The 22,500-nt window shown below is 50.2% G+C and overlaps 1 protein-coding gene across 4 annotated transcripts in view; it reads left to right on the top strand.

The window, feature by feature from the left end:
- The window catches only part of SMARCA4 (SWI/SNF related BAF chromatin remodeling complex subunit ATPase 4), a 78,637-nt gene that overhangs the window by 9,528 nt on the left and 46,609 nt on the right, over nucleotides 1-22,500 (top strand). For 3 of the 4 annotated variants that reach the window (XM_077192344.1, XM_077192343.1, XM_077192346.1), the window contains exons 5-13: nucleotides 5,263-5,637; nucleotides 9,861-9,959; nucleotides 12,056-12,296; nucleotides 13,545-13,671; nucleotides 15,403-15,576; nucleotides 18,615-18,788; nucleotides 20,557-20,724; nucleotides 22,017-22,067; nucleotides 22,152-22,282. In XM_077192344.1, coding sequence (XP_077048459.1) covers nucleotides 5,263-5,637; nucleotides 9,861-9,959; nucleotides 12,056-12,296; nucleotides 13,545-13,671; nucleotides 15,403-15,576; nucleotides 18,615-18,788; nucleotides 20,557-20,724; nucleotides 22,017-22,067; nucleotides 22,152-22,282 — 1,540 coding nt within the window. The remainder of the gene's footprint in view (nucleotides 1-5,262; nucleotides 5,638-9,860; nucleotides 9,960-12,055; nucleotides 12,297-13,544; nucleotides 13,672-15,402; nucleotides 15,577-18,614; nucleotides 18,789-20,556; nucleotides 20,725-22,016; nucleotides 22,068-22,151; nucleotides 22,283-22,500) is intronic. The other variant, XM_077192345.1, reaches the window with a different exon arrangement.

The following is a 22,500-nucleotide window of genomic DNA, read 5'->3' as shown; positions in this document are numbered from 1 at the left end:
GGAAAAATCCTGGGAAAAATCCTGGGAAAAATCCTGGGAAAATTCTGGGGAAATTCTGGGAAAATCCTGGGGAAAATTCTGGGAAAATCCTGGGAAAATCCTGGGGAAATCCTGGGAAAAATCCTGGGAAAAATCCTGGGGAAATCCTGGGGAAATCCTGGGAAAATCCTGGGAAAATCCTGGAAACATCCTTGGACAATCCTTGGATTTTGGGAGGTTTTCAGCATTCCCCAGGTTGGGATCCTGGGAAAAATTATGGGGAAAATCCTGGGAAAATCCTGGGGAAATTCTGGGAAAATCCTGGGGAAATTCTGGGGAAATTCTGGGAAAATCCTTGGAAAGTCCTGGGAAAAATCCTGGGAAAATTCTGGGGAAATCCTGGGAAAATCCTGGGAAAAATCCTGGGAAAATTCTGGGGAAATCCTGGGGAAATTCTGGGAAAATCCTGGGGAAATCCTGGGGAAATTCTGGGGAAATCCTGGGGAAATTCTGGGAAAATTCTGGGGAAATTCTGGGGAAAATCCTGGGGAAATCCTGGGGAAATCCTGGGGAAATCCTTGGATAATCCTTGGATTTTGGGAGGTTTTCAGCATTCCCAAGGTTGGGATCCTGGGAAAATCCTGGGAAAAATCCTGGGAAAATCCTGGGAAAATCCTGGGAAAATCCTGGGAAAATTCTGGGGAAATCCTGGGAAAATCCTGGGAAAATCCTGGGGAAAATTCTGGGGAAAGCCTGGGGAAAATCCTGGGAAAATCCTTAGAAAGTCCTTGGACAATCCTTGGACAATCCTTGGATTTTGGGAGGTTTTCAGCATTCCCCAGGTTGGGATCCTGGGAAAAATCCTGGGAAAAATCCTGGGGAAAATCCTGGGGAAATCCTGGGGAAATTACTGGGAAAATCCTGGGGAAATCCTGGGAAAATTCTGGGAAAATTCTGGGAAAATTCTGGGAAAATCCTGCGGAAAATCCTGGGGAAATTCTGGGAAAAATCCTGGGGAAATCCTGGGGAAATTCTGGGAAAATCCTGGGAAAAATCCTGGGAAAATTCTGGGGGAAATCCTGGGGAAATTCTGGGAAAATTCTGGGGAAATTCTGGGAAAATTCTGGGAAAAATCCTGGGAAAATTCTGGGGAAATTCTGGGAAAAATCCTGGGAAAAATCCTGGGGGAATCCTGGGAAAATCCTGGGGAAATCCTTGGAAAATCCTTGGATTTTGGGAGGTTTTCAGCATTCCCAAGGTTGGGATCCTGGGAAAAATCCTGGGAAAATCCTGGGGAAAATCCTGGGAAAATCCTGGGAAAAATCCTGGGAAAATCCTGGGGAAATCCCTGGGGAAAATCCTGGGAAAAATCCTGGGAAAATTCTGGGGAAATTCTGGGGAAAATTCTGGGGAAATTCTGGGGAAATCCTGGGAAAAATTCTGGGAAAATCCTGGGAAAAATCCTGGGGAAATCCTTGGATTTTTGGGAGGTTTTCAGCTTTCCCAAGGTTGGGATTGTGGGAAAGTCCTGGGAAAATCCTTGGGAAAATCCTGGGAAAATCCTGGGAAAATTCCGGGAAAATCCTGGGGAAATTCTGGGAAAATCCTGGGAAAAATCCTGGGAAAATTCTGGGAAAATCCTTGGATTTTTGGGAGGTTTTCAGCATTCCCAAATTTGGGAGCATAGGGAGAGGAGAAATTATATCCAAATCCTTGGAAAATCCTTGGATTTTTGGGAGGTTTTCAGCATTCCTAAAATTGGGATCATGTTGAGGGGAGGAATTGTGTCCAAATCCTTGGAAAATCCTGGGAAAATCCTTGGAAAATTCTGGGAAAAATCCTGGGGAAATCCTGGGGAAATCCTTGGATAATCCTTGGATTTTGGGAGGTTTTCAGCATTCCCAAGGTTGGGATACTGGAAAAATCCTGGGAAAAATCCTGGGAAAATCCTGGGAAAATTCTGGGGAAATCCTGGGGAAATTCTGGGAAAATCCTGGGAAAATCCTGGGAAAATCCTGGGAAAATTCTGGGGAAATTCTGGGGAAAATCCTGGGGAAATCCTGGGGAAATCCTGGGAAAAATCCTGGGGAAATCCTGGGAAAAATCCTGGGAAAATTCTGGGGAAATCCTTGGAAAAATCCTGGGAAAATTCTGGGAAAGTCCTTGGATTTTTGGGAGGTTTTCAGCATTAGCAAGGTTGGGATCCTGGGGAAAATCCTGGGAAAAATCCTGGGAAAATCCTGGGAAAATTCTGGGGAAATCCTGGGGAAATCCTTGGAAAGTCCTTGGACAATCCTTGGACAATCCTTGGATTTTTGGAGGTTTTCAGCATTCCCAAGGTTGGGATCCGGGGAAAATCCTGGGAAAAATCCTGGGAAAATCCTGGGAAAAATCCTGGAAAAATCCTGGGAAAATCCTGGGAAAATTCTGGGGAAATCCTTGGAAAAATCCTGGGAAAATCCTTGGATTTTGGGAGGTTTTCAGCATTCCCCAGGTTGGGATCCTGGGGAAAATCCTGGGAAAATCCTGGGGAAATCCTGGGAAAATTCTGGGGAAATTCTGGGGAAAATCCTGGGAAAATTCTGGGGAAATCCTGGGGAAATCCTGGGGAAATCCTGGGGAAATTCTGGGAAAATCCTGGGGAAAATCCTGGGGAAATCCTGGGGAAATTCTGGGAAAATCCTGGGAAAATTCTGGGGAAAATACTGGGGAAATCCTGGGAAAATTCTGGGAAAATCCTGGGGAAAATCCTGGGGAAAATTCTGGGGAAATCCTGGGGAAAATCCTGGGGAAAATTCTGGGGAAATCCTGGGGAAAATCCTGGGGAAAATCCTTGGATTTTGAGAGGTTTTCAGCATTCCTAAAATTGGGATCGTGGGAAATGGAGGAATGGTGGCCAAACCCTGGATTTGGATTTTGGGAGGGGATTTCTTGTTCTTTATTCCTGGCTAAGAGATTTGGGAGCAGATTTCCCATTCCAAATGCTTCAGGGATAAATTGGAAATGGGATTTCCCATTCCAGCTGCCTCAGGGATGGGTTTGGAATGGGATTTCCCATTCCAACTGCCTCAGGGATAGGTTGGGAATGGGATTTCCCATCCAAACTACCTCAAGGATGGATTGAGAGTGGGATTCCCATCCCTCCTTCTTTGAGGAAGGATTGGGAATGGGATTTCTCTTTCTAAATGCTTCAAGGATGGTTTGGGAATGGGATTTCCCATTCCAAATGCTTCAGGGATAAATTGGGAATGGGATTTCCCATTCCAACCACCTCAGGGATAAATTAGGAATGGGATTTCCCATTCCAACCACCTCAGGGATAAATTAGGAATGGGATTTCCCATTCCAGCTGCCTCAGGGATGGGTTGAGAATGGGATTTCCCATTCCAGCTGCCTCAGGGATAAATTGGGAATGGGATTTCCCATTCCAACCCCCTCAGGGATAAATTGGGAATGGGATTTCCCATTCCAGCTGCCTCAGGGATGGATCCAACAGCTCCCCACCCGTTTTTCTTTGCCGTTCAGGTTACCCATCCCCTCTGGGTGGCTCCGAGCACGCCTCCAGCCCGGTGCCATCCAACGGCCCCTCCAGCAGCTCAAATGCCTCAGGGATGAGTTTGGGAATGGGATTTCCCATTCCAGCTGCCTCAGGGATGAGTTTGGAATGGGATTTCCCATCCCAGCTGCCTCAGGGATAAATTGGGAATGGGATTTCCCTTTCCAACTGCCTCAGGGATGGGTTGGGAATGGGATTTCTCTTTCTAAATGCTTAAAGGATGGGTTGGGAATGGGATTTCCCATTCCAACCCCCTCTGGGATAAATTAGGAATGGGATTTCCCATTCCAACCACCTCAGGGATAAATTAGGAATGGGATTTCCCATTCCAGGTGCCTCAGGGATGGGTTTGGAATGGGATTTCCTATTCCAACTCCTTCAGGGATGAGTTGGGAATGAAATTCCCATTCCAACTGCTCAATGGTGGATTGGGAATGGGATTTTCCATTCCAATCACCTCAGTGATAAATTAGGAATGGGATTTCCCATTCCAGCTGCCTCAGGGATAAATTGGGAATGGGATTTCCCATTCCAAATGCTTCAAGGATGGGTTTGGAATGGGATTTCCCATTCCAAAGGCTTCAGGGATAAATTGGGAATGGGATTTCCCTTTCCAGCTGCCTCGGGGATGGGTTGAGAGTGGGATTTCCTATTCCAGCTGCCTCAGGGATAAATTGGGAATGGGATTTCCCATTCCAACCACCTCAGGGATAAATTGGGAATGGGATTTCCCATTCCAAATGTCTCAGGGATGGGTTGGGGATGGGATTTCCCATTCCAGCTGCCTCAAGGATGAGTTTGGAATGGGATTTCCCATTCCAGCTGCCTCAGGGATAAATTAGGAATTGGATTTCCCATTCCAAAGGCTTCAGGGATGGACTGGAAATGGGATTCCCCATTCCAACCACCTCAGGGATAAATTGGGAATGGGATTTCCCTTTCCAAAGGCTTCAGGGATGGGTTTGGAATGGGATTTCCCTTTCCAGCTGCATCAGGGATGGGTTGAGAATGGGATTTCTTTCTAAATGCTTCAAGGATGGGTTGGGAATGGGATTTCCCATTCCAGGTGCCTCAAGGATGGATTTGGAAGGAGATTTCCCATTCCAACCACCTCAGGGATGGATTGAGAGTGGGATTCCCATCCCTCCTTCTTTGAGGAGGGATTGAGAATGGGATTTCCCATTCCAGCTGCCTCAGGGATAAATTGAGAATGGGATTTCCCATCCAAACTACCTCAGGGATAAATTGGGAATGGGATTTCCCATTCCAGGTGCCTCGGGGATGGATTTGGAAGGATTTGGATTTTCCATTCCAAATGTCTCAGGGATGGGTTGGGATTGGGATTTCCCATTCCAGCTGCTTCAGGGATAGGTTGGGAATGGGATTTCTCTTTCCAAATGTCTCAGGGATGGGTTTGGAATGGGATTTCCCATTCCAGCTGCCTCAGGGATAAATTGGGAATGGGATTTCCCATTCCAAATTCTTCAGGGATGGACTGGAAATGGGATTTCTTTTTCCAACTGCCTCAGGGATAAATTGGGAATGGGATTTCCCATTCCAGCTGCCTCAGTGATAAATTAGAAATAGGATTTCTCATTCCAAAGGCTTCAGGGATAAATTGGGAATGGGATTTCCCATCCCAGCTGCCTCAGGGATGGATCCAACAGGGATGGATTCAACATTCAATCCAGGGATGGATTCCCCACCCGTTTCTCTTTGCCGTTCAGGTTACCCATCCCCTCTGGGTGGCTCCGAGCACGCCTCCAGCCCGGTGCCATCCAACGGCCCCTCCAGCAGCTCCGCCGGCGGCTCCGGCGCCGCCCTGGACGGTTCCGGTTCCGACTCGCCGGCTTTGGGCCGGGGCCCTTCCCCGTTCAACGCCGCCCAGCTGCACCAGCTGCGCGCCCAAATCATGGCCTACAAGCTGCTGGCTCGAGGGCAGCCCCTTCCAGAGCATCTCCAGGTGGCCGTGCAGGGCAAACGGCCCCTGCCGGGGATGCAGCCGCAGATTCCTGCTCTACCTCCGCCCGCCGGAGCCGCACAGGGCCCGGGGCAAGCGCCCGGAGCGGGGCCGGCGCCGCCCGGGTATTCCAGACCTCACGGTGAGGAGGAGGGCAGGGGGGTCTGGGGTGGCTGGGGTGAGGTGGGGAGGGGTTCAGGGAGGGTTTGGGGGGTGTGAGGGGGGTTTGAGGCGTTCTGTTCTGGGAGATGTGAGAAGTTCGGCCCTTTTCGTCCTGGGATCGGTGGGGAGTTTGTCCTGTGCTGTTCTGAGGGATCTGTGGGGAGTTTGTCCTGTTCCATCCTGGGATATGTGAGGAACTCATCCCTTCTCATCCTGGGATTTGTGGGCAGTTTGTCCTTGTTCTATTCTGGGATTTGTGGGGAGTTTGTCCCATTCTGTCCTGAGGGATCTGTGGGGAGTTTGTCCCATTCCATCCTGGGATTTGTGGGCAGTTTGTCCTTGTTCTGTCCTGAGGGATCTGTGGGCAGTTTGTCCCATTCCATCCTGGGATATGTGAGGAACTCATCCCTTTTCATCCTGGGGTCTGTGGGGAGCTCATCCTTGTTCTGTCCTGAGGGATCTCTGGGGAGTTTGTCCTGTTCCATCCTGGGGTATGTGAGGAGCTCATCCCTTCTCATCCTGGGATCTCTGAGGAGTTTGTCCTTGTTTTGTCCTGGGATCTTTGGGGAGTTTGTCCCATTCTGTCCTGGGATCTTTGGGGAGTTTGTCCCGTTCTGTTCTGAGGGATCTGAGGGCAGTTTGTCCCATTCTGTGCTGGGGTATGTGAGGAACTCATCCCTTTTCATCCTGGGATCTGTGGGGAGTTTGTCCTTGTTCTGTCCTGAGGGATCTCTGGGGAGTTTGTCCCATTCCATCCTGGGATCTGTGGGGAGTTTGTCCTGTGCTGTTCTGAGGGATCTGAGGGGAGTTTGTCCCATTCCATCCTGGGATCTTTGGGGAGCTCATCTGATTCCATCCTGGGATCTGTGGGGAGTTTGTCCCATTCCATCCTGGGATCTGTGGGCAGTTTGTCCTTTTCTGTCCTGAGGGATCTCTGGGGAGTTTGTCCTGTTCCATCCTGGGATCTTTGGGCAGTTTGTTCTGTTCTGTCCTGAGATCTGTGGGCAGTTTGTCCTGTTCCATCCTGGGATTTGTGAGGAGCTCATCCCTTCTCATCCTGGGATCTGTGGGGAGTTTGTCCTTGTTCTGTCCTGAGGGATCTTTGGGGAGTTTGTCCTTGTTCTGTCCTGAGGGATCTATAGGGAGTTTGTCCCATTCTGTCCTGGGATATGTGAGGAACTCATCCCTTCTCATCCTGGGATCTCTGAGGAGTTTGTCCTTGTTCTGTCCTGAGATCTGTGGGGAGTTTGTCCCATTCTGTCCTGGGATCTTTGGGGAGTTTGTCCTTGTTCTGTCCTGGAGGATCTGAGGGGAGTTTGTCCTTGTTCTGTCCTGGGGTCTATGGGGAGTTTGTCCCATTCTGTCCTGGAGGATCCAAGGGGAGTTTGTCCTGTTCCATCCTGGGACATGTGGGGAGTTTGTCCCATTCTGTCCTGGGATTTGTGGGCAGTTTGTCCTTGTTCTGTCCTGAGGGATCTGAGGGGAGTTTGTCCTGTTCCATCCTGGGATCTGTGGGGAGCTCATCTGATTCCATCCTGGGATCTGTGGGGAGTTTGTCCTTGTTCTGTCCTGAGGGATCTGTGGGGAGTTTGCCCCATTCCATCCTGGGATTTTTGGGGAGTTTGTCCCATTCTGTCCTGGGATTTGTGAGGAGCTCATCCCTTCTCATCCTGGGATCTGTGGGGAACTCATCCTTGTTCTGTCCTGAGGGATCTGAGGGGAGTTTGTCCCATTCCATCTTGGGATCTGTGGGGAGTTTGTCCTTGTTCTGTCCTGGGATCTGTGGGGAACTCATCCTTGTTCTGTCCTGAGGGATCTTTGGGGAGTTTGTCCCATTCTGTCCTGGGACATGTGGGGAGTTTGTCCTTGTTCTGTCCTGGGATCTGTGGGCAGTTTGTCCTTGTTCTGTCCTGAGATCTGTGGGGAGTTTGTCCCATTCCATCCTGGGATTTTTGGGGAGTTTGTCCCATTCTGTCCTGGGATATGTGGGGAACTCATCCCTTTTCTTCCTGGGATCTGAGGGCAGTATGTCCCATTCCATCCTGGGATTTTTGGGCAGTTTGTCCCATTCTGTCCTGGGATTTGTGAGGAGCTCATCCCTTCTCATCCTGGGATCTGTGGGGAGTTTGTCCTTGTTCTGTCCTGGAGGATCTGAGGGGAGTTTGTCCTTGTTCTGTCCTGGGGTCTATGGGGAGTTTGTCCCATTCTGTCCTGGAGGGATCTGTGGGGAGTTTGTCCTGTTCCATCCTGGGACATGTGGGGAGTTTGTCCCATTCTGTCCTGGGATTTGTGGGCAGTTTGTCCTTGTTCTGTCCTGAGGGATCTGTGGGGAGTTTGTCCCATTCCATCCTGGGGTATGTGAGGAACTCATCCCTTCTCATCCTGGGATTTGTGGGCAGTTTGTCCTTGTTCTGTCCTGGGATCTTTGGGGAGTTTGTCCCATTCCATCCTGGGATCTTTGGGGAGTTTGTCCTTGTTCTGTCCTGGGATCTTTGGGGAGTTTGTCCTTGTTCTGTCCTGGGATCTTTGGGGAGTTTGTCCTTGTTCTGTCCTGGGATCTTTGGGGATCTCCATCTGTTTCCATCCTGGGATCTGTGGGGAGTTTGTCCCGTTCTGTCCTGATCCCAGTTTGGCCCAGTTTGAGTTTCCTCTTCCTTCTCTCCATCCTGGGATATCCAAGGGGAGTTTGTCCCATTTGATCCCATTTGTTCCCAGTTTGGCCCAGTTTGGCCCAGTTTGAGTTTCCTCCTCTCCATCCTGGGATATCCAAGGGGAGTTTGTCCCATTTGGTCCCAGTTTGCCCCAGTTTGGCCCAGTTTGAGTTTCCTCCTCTCCATCCTTGGGATATCCAAGGGGAGCTGGTCCCATTTGGTCCCATTTGGTCCCAGTTTGCCCCAGTTTGCCCCAGTTTGGCCCAGTTTGAGTTTCCTCCTCTCCATCCTTGGGATATCCAAGGGAAGTTTATCCCATTTGGTCCCAGTTTGCCCCAGTTTGGCCCAGTTTGAGTTTCCTCCTCCTCTCCCATCCTGGGATATCCAAGGGGAGTTTGTCCCATTTGGTCCCATTTGGTCCCAGTTTGCCCCAGTTTGCCCCAGTTTGAGTTTCCTCTTCCTCCTCTCCATCCTTGGGATATCCAAGGGGAGCTTGTCCCATTTGGTCCCATTTGGTCCCAGTTTGCCCCAGTTTGGCCCAGTTTGAGTTTCCTCCTCTCCATCCTTGGGATATCCAAGGGGAGTTTGTCCCATTTGGTCCCAGTTTGCCCCAGTTTGCCCCAGTTTGACCCAGTTTGAGTTTCCTCCTCCTCCTCTCCCATCCTGGGATATCCAAGGGGAGTTTGTCCCATTTGGTCCCATTTGGTCCCATTTGGTCCCAGTTTGCCCCAGTTTGGCCCAGTTTGAGTTTCCTCCTCCTCCTCTCCATCCTGGGATATCCAAGGGGAGCTTGTCCCATTTGGTCCCAGTTTGGCCCAGTTTGGCCCAGTTTGAGTTTCCTCTTCCTCCTCTCCATCCTTGGGATATCCAAGGGGAGCTGGTCCCATTTGGTCCCATTTGGTCCCAGTTTGCCCCAGTTTGGCCCAGTTTGAGTTTCCTCCTCTCCATCCTTGGGATATCCAAGGGGAGTTTGTCCCATTTGGTCCCAGTTTGCCCCAGTTTGCCCCAGTTTGACCCAGTTTGAGTTTCCTCCTCCTCCTCTCCCATCCTGGGATATCCAAGGGGAGTTTGTCCCATTTGGTCCCATTTGGTCCCATTTGGTCCCAGTTTGCCCCAGTTTGGCCCAGTTTGAGTTTCCTCCTCCTCCTCTCCATCCTGGGATATCCAAGGGGAGCTTGTCCCATTTGGTCCCAGTTTGCCCCAGTTTGGCCCAGTTTGAGTTTCCTCCTCCTCCATTCCCATCCTGGGATATCCAAGGGGAGTTTATCCCATTTGGTCCCATTTGGTCCCAGTTTGGTCCCATTTGGTCCCAGTTTGCCCCAGTTTGCCCCAGTTTGAGTTTCCTCCTCCCCTCCCATCCACCTCCTTGTCCATTCCAAAATTTGGGATTTAGGATCCATCCAAACTCCCCCAGGAATCATCAAAATCCTCATGAAATTTCCTTGGGTTTTTTTCCCTTTTCCCCCTTTTTTTTTTTCCTTTTTCCCCCCCTTTTTTTCCTTTTTTTTTTCCCTTTTTTTCCCATTTTTTCCTAATTTTTGGGAATTTTCAGGAATAGGAGGGCCCAACATGCCCCCTCCTGGACCCTCAGGAGTTCCCCCCGGAATGCCGGGACAGCCCCCAGGGGGCCCCCCCAAACCCTGGCCTGAAGGTAAGACCCAAATTTCACCAAATTCCTGCAAATTCACCCCAAATTTCTCAGCTCTGGGAGGGTGGGAATGGAAGAAAATTCCTGGTTCAAATCCTGGGGTTGGGGCTGGAATTCTTTAAATGAGGTTTCACTTCTTTTGCAGGGTGTGCTCATTCCTAGATAAATATTTGGAATTTTTTTTTTTTGAGGGAATTTGGAGATTTTTTGGGGGTTTGTGCTTCATTTGCTGGAAATTTGGGGAATTTGGGGTTGATTTCCAGCCAAATAATTGGATTTTTTGGGGGGATTTAAGGTGGATTTCCAGGAGTTTTGGATGAATTTGGGATGAATTTCTCCACCAGCTCATTCCAAGTCAGATCCTCAAATTTTTGTGTAATTCACCTTAATTCCTGCCCAAATAATTCGATTTTTTTGGGGGGGATTTAGGGTTGATTTCCAGGTTTATAATATAAATATAAATATAAATATAAATATAAATATAAATATAAATATAAATATAAATATAAATATAAATATAAATATAAATATAAATATGAGTTTAGTTCCAGGTAACTTTTAGGCGTTTTGGGTAAAATTGGGATGAATTTCTCCACCAGCTCATTCCAAGTCAGATCCTCAAATTTTTGTGTAATTCACCTTAATTCCTGCCCAAATAATTCGATTTTTTTTGGGGGATTTAGGGTTGATTTCCAGGTTTATAATATAAATACAAATATAAATATAAATACATATATATATATATAAGTATATAAATATTTTTATAAATATAAATATTAGTTCCAGGTAACTTTTAGAGGTTTTGGGTAAATTTGGGATGAATTTCTCCACCAGCTCATTCCAAGTCAGATCCTCAAATTTTTGTGTAATTCCCCTTAATTCCTGCCCAAATAATTCAATTTTTTGGGGGGGATTTAGGGTTGATTTCCAGGTTTATAATATAAATATAAATATAAATATAAATATAAATATAAATATAAATATAAATATAAATATAAATATAAATATAAATATAGATATAAATATATACATAAGTATATAAATATTTATATAAGTATATAAATATTTATATAAATATAAATATTAGTTCCAAGTAACTTTTAGAGGTTTTGGGTAAAATTGGGACAAATTTCTCCACCAGCTCATTCCAAGTCAGATCCTCAAATTTTTGTGTAATTCACCTTAATTCCTGCCCAAATAATTTGATTTTTTGGGGGGATTTAGGGTTGATTTCCAGGTTTATAATATAAATATAAATATAAATATAAATATAAATATAAATATAAATATAAATATAAATATAAATATAAATATAATAATAAAATAATAAATTTATAAATATAAATATAAATATAAATATAAATATGAGTTTAGTTCCAGGTAACTTTTAGAGGTTTTGGGTAAAATTGGGATGAATTTCTCCACCAGCTCACTCCAACTCAGATCCTCAAATTTTTGTCTAATTCCCCTTAATTCCTACCCAAATAATTCCCTTTTTTTGTCAAATTTGCACCCCAAACCCCCAGGAAAGCCTCGCCCATACCCAAATCTGGAAATTCCAAAATTCTCTTTTCCCACAGCTCCGCTGTTGACCAAATAAATAGAATTTTTGGGGGGGTTTTCCTCATATCTAATAGGAATTTTGGGTGAAACTGGGACAAATTTCCCCTTAAATTCTGCAGTTACTCCACAACCTCATTCCAACTCAGATCCTCAAATTTTTAATCCCTGCCCAAACAAATAATTTTTTTTTTCTTTTTGTGGATTTAGAGTCGATTTCCTCATAACTAAGAGGAAAAACAAGAATTTTTCATATTCTAATAACAAAATAAAAATTTTGCTTGAAACTGGGTCCTCCACAACTAAGACACTCCAATTCCTCTCCAATCCCCCTTATTTCTACTCATATAATTCAATTTTTTTTTTTGATTTTTGGGGGTCAAATTTGAACTTTAAACCCTCAACAAATTGCCAAAAATTTGCCAAAAATTTGCCAAAAAATTGCCAAAAAATTGCCAAAAAATTGCCAAAAATTTGCCAAAAATTTGCCAAAAATTGCCAAAAATTCAATTTTTTTGGGGTGTTTTTTCCCCCCGCAGGGCCGCTGTCGGCGGCGGCTCCGGGCGGGGCCCCCCAGAAGCTGCTGCCGCCCCCTCCCGCCGGCCGCCCGTCCCCGGTGCCCCCGGCCGTGCCCCCGGCGTCCCCCGGGCCGCCCCCGCCCTCGCCGGGGCAGCCGGCGCCGCCGGCGCTGCCCATGCACCCCAAGCAGAACCGCATCACGCCCATCCAGAAACCGCGCGGGCTCGACCCCGTCGAGATCCTGCAGGAGAGGGAGTACAGGTACGGCCGGGTGGGTGGGGGACCTTCTGGAATCTTCTACATCCTTCTCCATTGCTCTCCTTCTTCATGAGACCTTCTGGAATCTTCTACCTCCTCCTCTTCTTCATTTCTCTCCTTTCTTCCCTTCTTCCTGAGACCTTCTGGAATCTTCTACATCCTTCTCCATTGTTCTCCTTCTTGAGACCTTCTGGAATCTTCTACCTTCTCCTTTTCTCCATTGCTCTCCTTCTTCCTGAGACCTTCTGGAATCTTCTACATCCTTCTCCAGTTCTCTCCTTCTTGATTCTCTTCTTCCTGAGACCTTCTGGAATCTTCTGCCTCCTCCTCTTCTTCATTTCTCTCTTCCCTTCTTCCTGAGACCTTCTGGAATCTTCTACATCCTTCTCCATTGTTCTCCTTCTTCATGAGACCTTCTGGAATCTTCTACATCCTTCTCCAATTCTCTCCTTCTTGAGACCTTCTGGAATCTTCTACATCCTTCCTCATTGCTCTCCTTCTTGAGACCTTCTGGAATCTTCTACATCCTTCTCCATTGTTCTCCTTCTTCCTGAGGCCTTCTGGAATCTTCTACCTTCTCCATTGCTCTCCTTCTTCATGAGACCTTCTGGAATGTTCTGCCTTCTCCTTTTCTCCATTGCTCTCCTTCTTCATGAGACCTTCTGGAATCTTCTGCCTCCTTCTCCATTTCTCTCCTTCTTTTTTATTCTCTTCTTCATGAGACCATCCATGTCCTCCTCCATTTCTCTCCTTGATTCTCTTCTTCATGAGACCTTCTGGAATCTTCTACCTCCTCCTCTTCTTCATTTCTCTTTCTTTCTTCCTGAGACCTTCTAGACCCTTCCAGGCCCTCCTCTTCTTCATTTCTCTCCTTCTTTCTTCTCTTCTTCCTGAGACCTTCTGGAGTCTTCCACCACCTCCTCTTCTCCATTTCTCTCTTTCTCTTCCTCTTCCTTTTCCTTTTCTTCTCCTTCCTCCTCTCCTCTTTTTTCTTCCCCTTCCCATCCTCTTTTCCTTCTTCCTCTTCCTTTTCCTCTCCTTCCTCCTCCTCCTCCTCCCCTTTCCTCCTTCCCACCCTTCATCTCCTTCCCCTTTTTTCTTCTCCTTCCCATCCCAACTCATCCCAAAATTCTGGGAGCGACTTCCCGACGCCCCCACCCTCCTCCCACCCTCTTCCCAACGGGAATTGGGTCAGGAATGAGCTGAACTCATCCCAAAATCCTTCCTCCTCCTCCTCCTCCTCCTCTGCAGGCTCCAAGCCCGCATCGCCCACCGCATCCAGGAGCTGGAGAACCTCCCCGGCTCCTTGGCCGGAGACCTGAGGACCAAAGCCACCATCGAGCTCAAGGCTCTGAGGCTGCTCAACTTCCAGCGCCAGGTGAGGGCTGGGTTTGGGACCTGGAACCTTGGGGTGGCTCCCAAAAAAAAACCAGGATTTGGGAGTGGTGGTGGCTCCCAAAAAAAACCCCAGGATTTGGGAGCAGGAACCTTGGGGTGGAGGCTCCCAAAGAAACCAGGATTTGGGAGTGGGGGTGGCTCCCAAAAAATCCAGGATTTGGGAGTGGTGGTGGCTCCCAAAAAAACCCCAGGATTTGGGAGTGGTGGTGGCTCCCAAAAAAAACCCAGGATTTGGGAGTGGTGGTGGCTCCCAAAAAAACCAGGATTTGGGAGTGGTGGTGGCTCCCAAAAAATCCAGGATTTGGGAGTGGTGGTGGCTCCCAAAAAATCCAGGATTTGGGAGCAGGAACCTTGGGGTGGAGGCTCCCAAAGAAACCAGGATTTGGGAGTGATGGTGGCTCCCAAAAAAAACCCCAGGATTTGGGAGCAGGAACGTTGTGGTGGTGGATCCCAAAAAATCCAGGATTTGGGAGCAGGAACCTTGGGGTGGCTCCCCAAAAAACCCCAGGATTTGGGAGCAGGAAAATTGTGGTGGTGGATCCCAAAAGAACCAAAATTTGGGACCAGGAACGTTGTGGTGGATCCCAAAAGAACCAAAATTTGGGACCAAGAGCGTTGTGGTGGCTCCTGAAACGACCTCAGGGCTGGGGTTTTTTGGGTTTTTTTTGGGTTTTTTGGGGTTTTTTGGGGTTTTTTTGTTGTTTTTTTTGGTGGTATCCCAGGAGCACTGGGGACACCACCAAGGTTTGGGACCAGGAACGTTGTGGTGGCTCCCACAAAAACCAAAATTTGGGACCAGGAACCTTTTGGTAGCTCCCGAAACAACCTCAGGGCTGGGTTTTTTTTGGGGTCAGGAGCACTGGGGACACCACCAAGGTTTGGGAGCAGGAACCTTTTGGTAGCTCCCAAAACGACCTCAGGGCTGGGTTTTTTTTGGGGTCAGGAGCACTGGGGACACCACCAAGGGTTGGGAGCAGGAACGTTGTGGTGGCCCCGAAAAAAACAAAATTTGGGACCAGGAACGTTGTGGTAGATCCCAAAAGAACCAAAATTTGGGACCAGGAACGTTGTGGTAGCTCCCAAAACGACCTCACGGCTGGGTTTTTTTTGGGATCAGGAGCACTGGGGACACCACCAAGGCTTGGGACCAGGAACGTTGTGGTGGCTCCCAAAACGATCTCAGGGCTGGGTTTTTTTGGGGTTTTTGGGGGTTTTTTTGGGGTTTTTTGGGGTTTTTTTGGTTTTCTTGGTGGTATCCCAGGAGCACCGGGGACACCACCAAGGTTTGGGACCAGGAACCTTTTGGTAGCTCCCGAAACGACCTCAGGGCTGGGGTTTTTTTGGGGTCAGGAGCACCGGGGACACCACCAAGGTTTGGGACCAGGAACGTTGTGGTGGCTCCCAAAAAAACCAAGATTTGGGAGCAGGAGGTTTGTGGTGGTGGCTCCCACAAAAACCAAAATTTGGGACCAAGAACGTTGTGGTGGCTGGGGTTTTTTGGGGGTTTTTGGAGTTTTTTGGGGTTTTTTGGGGTTTTTTGGGGGTTTTTTGTTGTTTTTCTTGGTGGTATCTCAGGAGCAGCGGGGACACCACCAAGGTTTGGGAGCAGCAAGGTTGTGGTGGTGGCTCCCACAAAAACCAAAATTTGGGACCAAGAGTGTTGTGGTGGCTCCCAAAACGACCTCAGGGCTGGGTTTTTTTGGGGTTCCAGCTGCGCCAGGAGGTGGTGGTGTGCATGCGGCGCGACACGGCGCTGGAGACGGCGCTCAACGCCAAGGCCTACAAGCGCAGCAAGCGGCAGTCGCTGCGCGAGGCCCGGATCACCGAGAAGCTGGAGAAGCAGCAGAAGATCGAGCAGGAGAGGAAGCGCCGGCAGAAGCACCAGGTCGGGGCTTTCCTGGGCCAGGGAATTCCAGGGGGGTTCCCCGGGGTTCCAGGGAATCTCACCTGGGTTGGGGTTCACCGGGTGGTGGTGGTGGTGGTCCAAGGTTTGGTGGTGGCTGCTGGGAGCACTCAGTGGGCCTTGGGATGACTTGAGGGCTGCTGGGACCCTCTGATGGTCATTGGGACCCTCTGATGGTCATTGGGACCCTCTGCTGACCACTGGGACCTTCTACTGACCACTGAGACCCTCTGCTGACCATTGAGACCCTCTCCTGACCATTGGGACCCTCTGATGGTCATTGGGACCCTCTGCTGACCACTGGGACCTTCTACTGACCACTGAGACCCTCTCCTGACCATTGGCACCCTCTGCTGACCACTGGGAACCTCTGATGGTCATTGGGACCCTCTGATGGTCATTGGGACCCTCTGCTGGCCATTGGGACCCTCTGGTGACCACTGGGACCCTCTGATGGTCATTGGGACTCTCTGCTGACCATTGGGACCTTCTACTGACCACTGAGACCCTCTGCTGACCATTGAGACCCTCTGCTGACCATTGAGACCATACAATGGCTGCTGGGACCCTCTGATGGTCATTGGGACCCTCTGATGGTCATTGGGACCCTCTGCTGACCATCAGAACCCTCTGCTGACCATCAGAACCTTCTGCTGACCCTCAGGACCTTCTGCTGACCATTAGGACTTTCTACTGACCATTGGGACCATACAATGTCTTCTGGGACCCTCTACTGACTATTAGGACTCTCTACTGACCATTAGGACCTTCTGCTGACCATCAGGACCCTCTATTGACCATCAGCACCCTCTCCTGACCATCAGAACCCTCTACTGACCATCAGGACCCTCTCCTGACCATCAGAACCTTCTCCTGACCATTAGGACCCTCTCCTGACCATCAGAACCCTCTCTTGACCATCAGAACCCTCTCCTGACTATCAGCACCTTCTCCTGACCATCAGCACCTTCTCCTGACCATCAGAACCCTCTCCTGACCATCAGAACCCTCTCTTGACCATCAGAACTCTCTCCTGACCATGAAAACCTTCTCCTGACCATCAGAACCCTCTCCTGACCATCAGAACCCTCTCCTGACCATCAGAACCCTCTCCTGACCATCAGAACCTTCTGCTGACCATTAGGACCTTATGCTGACCATCAGAACCCTCTATTGACCATCAGAACTTTCTCCTGACCATCAGAACCCTCTACTGACCATCAGAACTCTCTCCTGACCATGAAAACCTTCTCCTGACCATGAAAACCTTCTCCTGACCATCAGAACCCTCTCCTGACCATCAGAACCCTCTACTGACCATCAGAACCCTCTCCTGACCATCAGGACCCTCTCCTGACCATCAGAACCCTCTCCTGACCATCAGAACCCTCTCCTGACCATGAAAACCTTCTCCTGACCATCAGGACCATCAGAACCCTCTCCTGACCATTAGGATTCTCCTGACCATCAGAACCCTCTCCTGACCATCAGAACCTTCTCCTGACCATCAGAACCTTCTCCTGACCATCAGAACCCTCTCCTGACCATCAAAACCCTCTCCTGACCATCAGCACCCTCTCCTGCCCATCAGAACCTTCTCCTGACCATCAGAACCTTCTCCTGACCATGAAAACCTTCTGACCATCAGAACCCTCTATTGACCATCAGAACCCTCTCCTGACCATGAAAACCTTCTCCTGACCATCAGGACCATCAGCACCCTCTATTGACCATCAGGACCCTCTCCTGACCATCAGAACCCTCTATTGACCATCAGAACCCTCTCCTGACCATCAGAACCCTCTATTGACCATCAGAACCCTCTCCTGACCATCAGAACCTTCTCCTGACCATTAGGATTCTCCTGACCATCAGAACCCTCTCCTGACCATCAGAACCCTCTCCTGACCATCAGAACCCTCTCCTGACCATGAAAACCTTCTCCTGACCATCAGGACCATCAGAACCCTCTCCTGACCATCAGAACCCTCTCCTGACCATCAGAACCTTCTCCTGACCATCAGAACCCTCTCCTGACCATCAGAACCCTCTCCTGACCATCAGAACCCTCTGCTGACCATCAGAACCCTCTCCTGACCATCAGAATCCTCTCCTGACCATCAGAACCCTCTACTGACCATTAGGACCTTCTCCTGACCATCAGAACCCTCTCCTGACCATCAGAACTTTCTCCTGACCATTAGGACCTTCTCCTGACCATCAGAACCCTCTCCTGACCATCAGAACCCTCTATTGACCATCAGAACCCTCTCCTGACCATCAGAACTTTCTCCTGACCATTAGGACCTTCTCCTGACCATCAGAACCCTCTCCTGACCATCAGAACCCTCTCCTGACCATCAGAACCCTCTCCTGACCATCAGAACCTTCTCCTGACCATCAGAACCCTCTACTGACCATTAGGACCTTCTCCTGACCATCAGAACCTTCTCCTGACCATCAGAACCCTCTCCTGACCATCAGAACCTTCTCCTGACCATCAGAACCCTCTCCTGACCATCAGAACCCTCTATTGACCATCAGCACCTTCTCCTGACCATCAGAACCCTCTCCTGACCATCAGAACCTTCTCCTGACCATCAGAACCCTCTATTGACCATCAGAACCCTCTATTGACCATCAGAACCCTCTATTGACCATCAGAACCTTCTCCTGACCATCAGAACCCTCTATTGACCATCAGAACCCTCTCCTGACCATGAAAACCTTCTCCTGACCATCAGGACCATCAGAACCCTCTCCTGACCATCAGGACCCTCTCCTGACCATCAGAACTTTCTCTTGACCATCAGAACCTTCTCCTGACCATGAAAACCTTCTCCTGACCATCAGAACCCTCTCCTGACCATCAGCACCCTCTCCTGACCATCAGCACCTTCTCCAATCCCCATCCCTCTCCTCCTCCCACCCCTCCCGTGTCCCCCTCTCCGCCTTCTCCCGCCCTTCCCACCGCGCTGACCTCCGCGCTCCCTCCTCCTCCTCCTCCTCCCCGCCCGCAGGAGTACCTCAACAGCATCCTGCAGCACGCCAAGGACTTCAAGGAGTACCACCGGAGCGTCAGCGGAAAGATCCAGAAGCTCACCAAGGCCGTGGCCACCTACCACGCCAACACCGAGCGCGAGCAGAAGAAGGAGAACGAGCGCATCGAGAAGGAGAGGATGAGGAGGCTCATGGTGGGGGCGCCGGGACGGACGGACGCGGTCGGGGGGGACGGACGGACGGGAGCGGGGGGTGGTGGGTGGAGGTCCGGCAGTGGTGGCCAATGGGGGCGTGGTGGAGGATGAGGATGAGGATGAGGATGAGGAGGGTTCCCATGGGTTCCTGAGCTGTTCTGAGGATGAGGATGAGGATGGGGATGAGGATGAGGATGAGGATGAGGATGAGGATGAGGATGAGGATGAGGATGAGGAGGGTTCCCATGGGTTCCTGAGCTGTTCTGAGGATGAGGATGAGGATGGGGATGAGGATGAGGATGAGGATGAGGATGAGGAGGGTTCCCATGGGTTCCTGAGCTGTTCTGAGGATGAGGATGAGGATGAGGATGAGGAGGGTTCCCATGGGTTCCTGAGCTGTTCTGAGGATGAGGATGAGGAGGGTTCCTGATCTCTCTCTCCCCACGAGGATGAGGAAGGGGATGGGGATGAGGAAGGGGATGAGGACGGGGATGAGGACAAGAATGAGGACGATGATGATGCTGATGGTGAAGATGAGGATGAGGACGGTCCCTGACCCCTTTCCCCCCCGAGCAGGCCGAGGATGAGGAAGGGGATGGGGATGGGGACGGGGATGGGGATGAGGATGAGGATGAGGATGAGGATGAGGATGAGGATGAGGATGAGGATGAGGATGAGGACGGTCCCTGACCCCTTTCTCCCCCCGAGCAGGCTGAGGATGAGGAAGGGGATGGGGATGAGGCTGAGGATGAGGATGGGGATGAGGACAAGAATGAGGCTGAGGATGATGATGATGATGATGATGAGGATGACGATGATGATGATGATGATGATGAGGATGAGGATGGTCCCTGACCCCTTTCCCCCCCGAGCAGGCCGAGGATGAGGAAGGGGATGGGGATGAGGCTGAGGATGAGGATGAGGACAAGAATGAGGCTGAGGATAATGATGATAATGATGATGATGATGATGATGATGATGATGATGATGATGCTGATGGTGAAGATGATGATGAGGACGGTCCCTGACCCCTTTCTCCCCCCGGGCAGGCCGAGGATGAGGAAGGGGATGGGGATGAGGCTGAGGCTGAGGATGGGGATGAGGACAAGAATGAGGATGAGGATGATGATGAGGATGAGGAGGATGAGGATGAGGACGGTCCCTGACCCCTTTCCCCCCCGAGCAGGCCGAGGATGAGGAAGGGGATGGGGATGAGGATGGGGATGAGGACAAGAATGAGGATGATGATGATGATGAGGCTGATGATGAGGATGAGGACGGTCCCTGACCCCTTTCTCCCCCCGAACAGGCCGAGGATGAGGAAGGGGATGGGGATGAGGATAATGATGATGATGACGATGATGATGATGACGATGATGAGGATGAGGATGGTCCCTGACCCCTTTCTGCCCCCAAACAGGCCGAGGATGAGGAAGGGGATGGGGATGGGGATGAGGATAATGATGATGATGATGATGATGCTGATGCTGATGGTGAAGATGAGGATGAGGACGGTCCCTGACCCCTTTGCCCCCCAAACAGGCCGAGGATGAGGAAGGGGATGGGGATGATGATGATGACGATGATGACGATGATGATGATGATGAGGCTGATGATGAGGATGAGGACGGTCCCTGACCCCTTTCCCCCACAAACAGGCCGAGGATGAGGAAGGGGATGGGGATGGGGATGGGGATGATGATGATGACGATGATGATGATGATGATGAGGATGAGGACGGTCCCTGACCCCTTTCCCCCCCGAGCAGGCCGAGGATGAGGAAGGCTACCGCAAGCTGATCGACCAGAAGAAGGACAAGCGCCTGGCCTACCTGCTGCAGCAGACCGACGAGTACGTGGCCAACCTGACCGAGCTGGTGCGGCAGCACAAGGCGGCCCAGGTGGCCAAGGAGAAGAAGAAGAAGAAGAAGAAGAAGGTGGGACCAGGGGAGGAAGGCCAGGAGGGTGTTTGGAGGCAGTGCCAGGGCTGGGCTGTCCAGGCTGACTTCATCTCCTTCCTCCTCCTCTTCCTCTTCTTTGTTTCTCTCTTTCCTTCCTTTCTTCTCTTTGTCTCCTTCCATTTTTTCCTCTCCTTCCCATCCTTTTTTCCTTCTTCTTCCTCTTCCTTTTCTTCTCCTTCCTCCTTCCTCCTCCTCCTCTCCTTCCCTTTTTTCTTCTTCCTCTTCCTTTTCTTCTCCTTCCTCCTCCTCCTCCTCCTCTCCTTCCCTTTTTTCTTCTTCCTCTTCCTTTTCTTCCTCTTCCTTTTCTCCTCTACTTCTCTCTTCTTGCCCTTCACGTCCTTCCATTTTTTCTTCTCCTTCCTGTCCTTCTTCTTCCTCTTCATTTTCCTCTCCTTCCTCCTCCTCCTCTTTTCCTTCTCCTCCTCCTCTTCCTCCTCCTCCTCTTCCTCCTCCTTCTCCTCCTCCTCCTCCTTCTTCTCCTTCTCCTCCTCCTCCTCTTCCTCCTCCTCCTCTTTTCCTTCTCCTCCTCCTCTTCCTCCTCCTCCTCCTCCTCCTCCTCCTCCTCCTCTTCCTCCTCCTCCTCCTCCTTCTTCTCCTTCTCCTCCTCCTTCTCTTCCTCCTCCTTCTTCTTCTTCATCTCCTTCTTCTCCTCCTCCTCCTCCTCCTCCTCCTCCTTCTCCTTCTCCTTCATCTCCTTCATCTCCTTCATCTCCTCCTTCTCCTCTTCCTCCTTCTTTTCCTTCTCCTCTTCCTCCTCCTTCTCCTTCTCCTCCTCCTTCTCCTCCTCTTCCTCCTTCTCCTTCTCCTTCTCCTTCTTCTTCATCTCCTTCATCTCCTTCATCTCCTTCATCTCCTCCTCCTCCTCCTCCTCTTCCTCCTCCTCCTCCTCTTCCTCCTTCTCCTTCTCTTTCTCCTTCTCCTTCTTCTCCTCCTCCTCCTCTTCCTCCCCCTTCTCCTCCTCCTCCTCCTCCTCTTCCTCCTCCTCCTCCTCCTCCTCCTCCTTCTCCTCCTCCTCCTCTTCCTCCTCCTCCTCTTCCTCCTCCTTCTCCTTCTCCTTCTCCTCCTCCTCCTCCTCCTTCTCCTTCTCCCTCTCCTTCATCTCCTTCTCCTTTTCCTTCTCCTCCATCTTCTTCCTCTTCTTCCTCATCTCCTCTCATTTTCTTCCTTCCCACTCTTCATCTCCTTCTTTTCCTCCTTCTTTCTTCTCCTCCCTCTTCCTTTTCTTCCTCCCCTCCCTCCTCCTCCTCCTCCTCCCGTTGTCCCCACAGAAGGCCGAGAACGCCGAGGGTCAGGCTCCAGCCATCGGCCCCGATGGGGAGGTGAGTCCGGGACCCTCCCAATCCTGGGGGAATTTTGGGGCTTTTTTAGGGGATTTTGGACAATTCCCAATTTCTAAATCCCAGCCCCTGGATGAGACCAGCCAGATGAGCGACCTCCCAGTGAAGGTGATCCACGTGGAGAGCGGCAAAATCCTGACGGGAACCGACGCGCCCAAGGCCGGGCAGCTGGAGGCCTGGCTGGAGATGAACCCGGGGTAAACTGGGAATACTGGGAATACTGGGAGCACTGGGAATGGACCCTGGGGGCACTGGGAATACTGGGAATGGACCCTGGGGGGACTGGGAATGGACCCTGGGGGGACTGGGAGGCCTGGCTGGAGATGAACCCGGGGTAGACTGGGAATACTGGGAGCACTGGGAATACTGGGAGCACTGGGAATGGACCCTGGGGGGACTGGGAGGCCTGGCTGGA

This window comes from Agelaius phoeniceus, chromosome 32, assembly GCF_051311805.1.
Source record: "Agelaius phoeniceus isolate bAgePho1 chromosome 32, bAgePho1.hap1, whole genome shotgun sequence".
NCBI lineage: Eukaryota > Metazoa > Chordata > Aves > Passeriformes > Icteridae > Agelaius > Agelaius phoeniceus.
The sequence above is the reverse complement of the archived record's forward strand: the minus strand, read 5'-3'. Positions and strand labels throughout refer to the sequence as shown.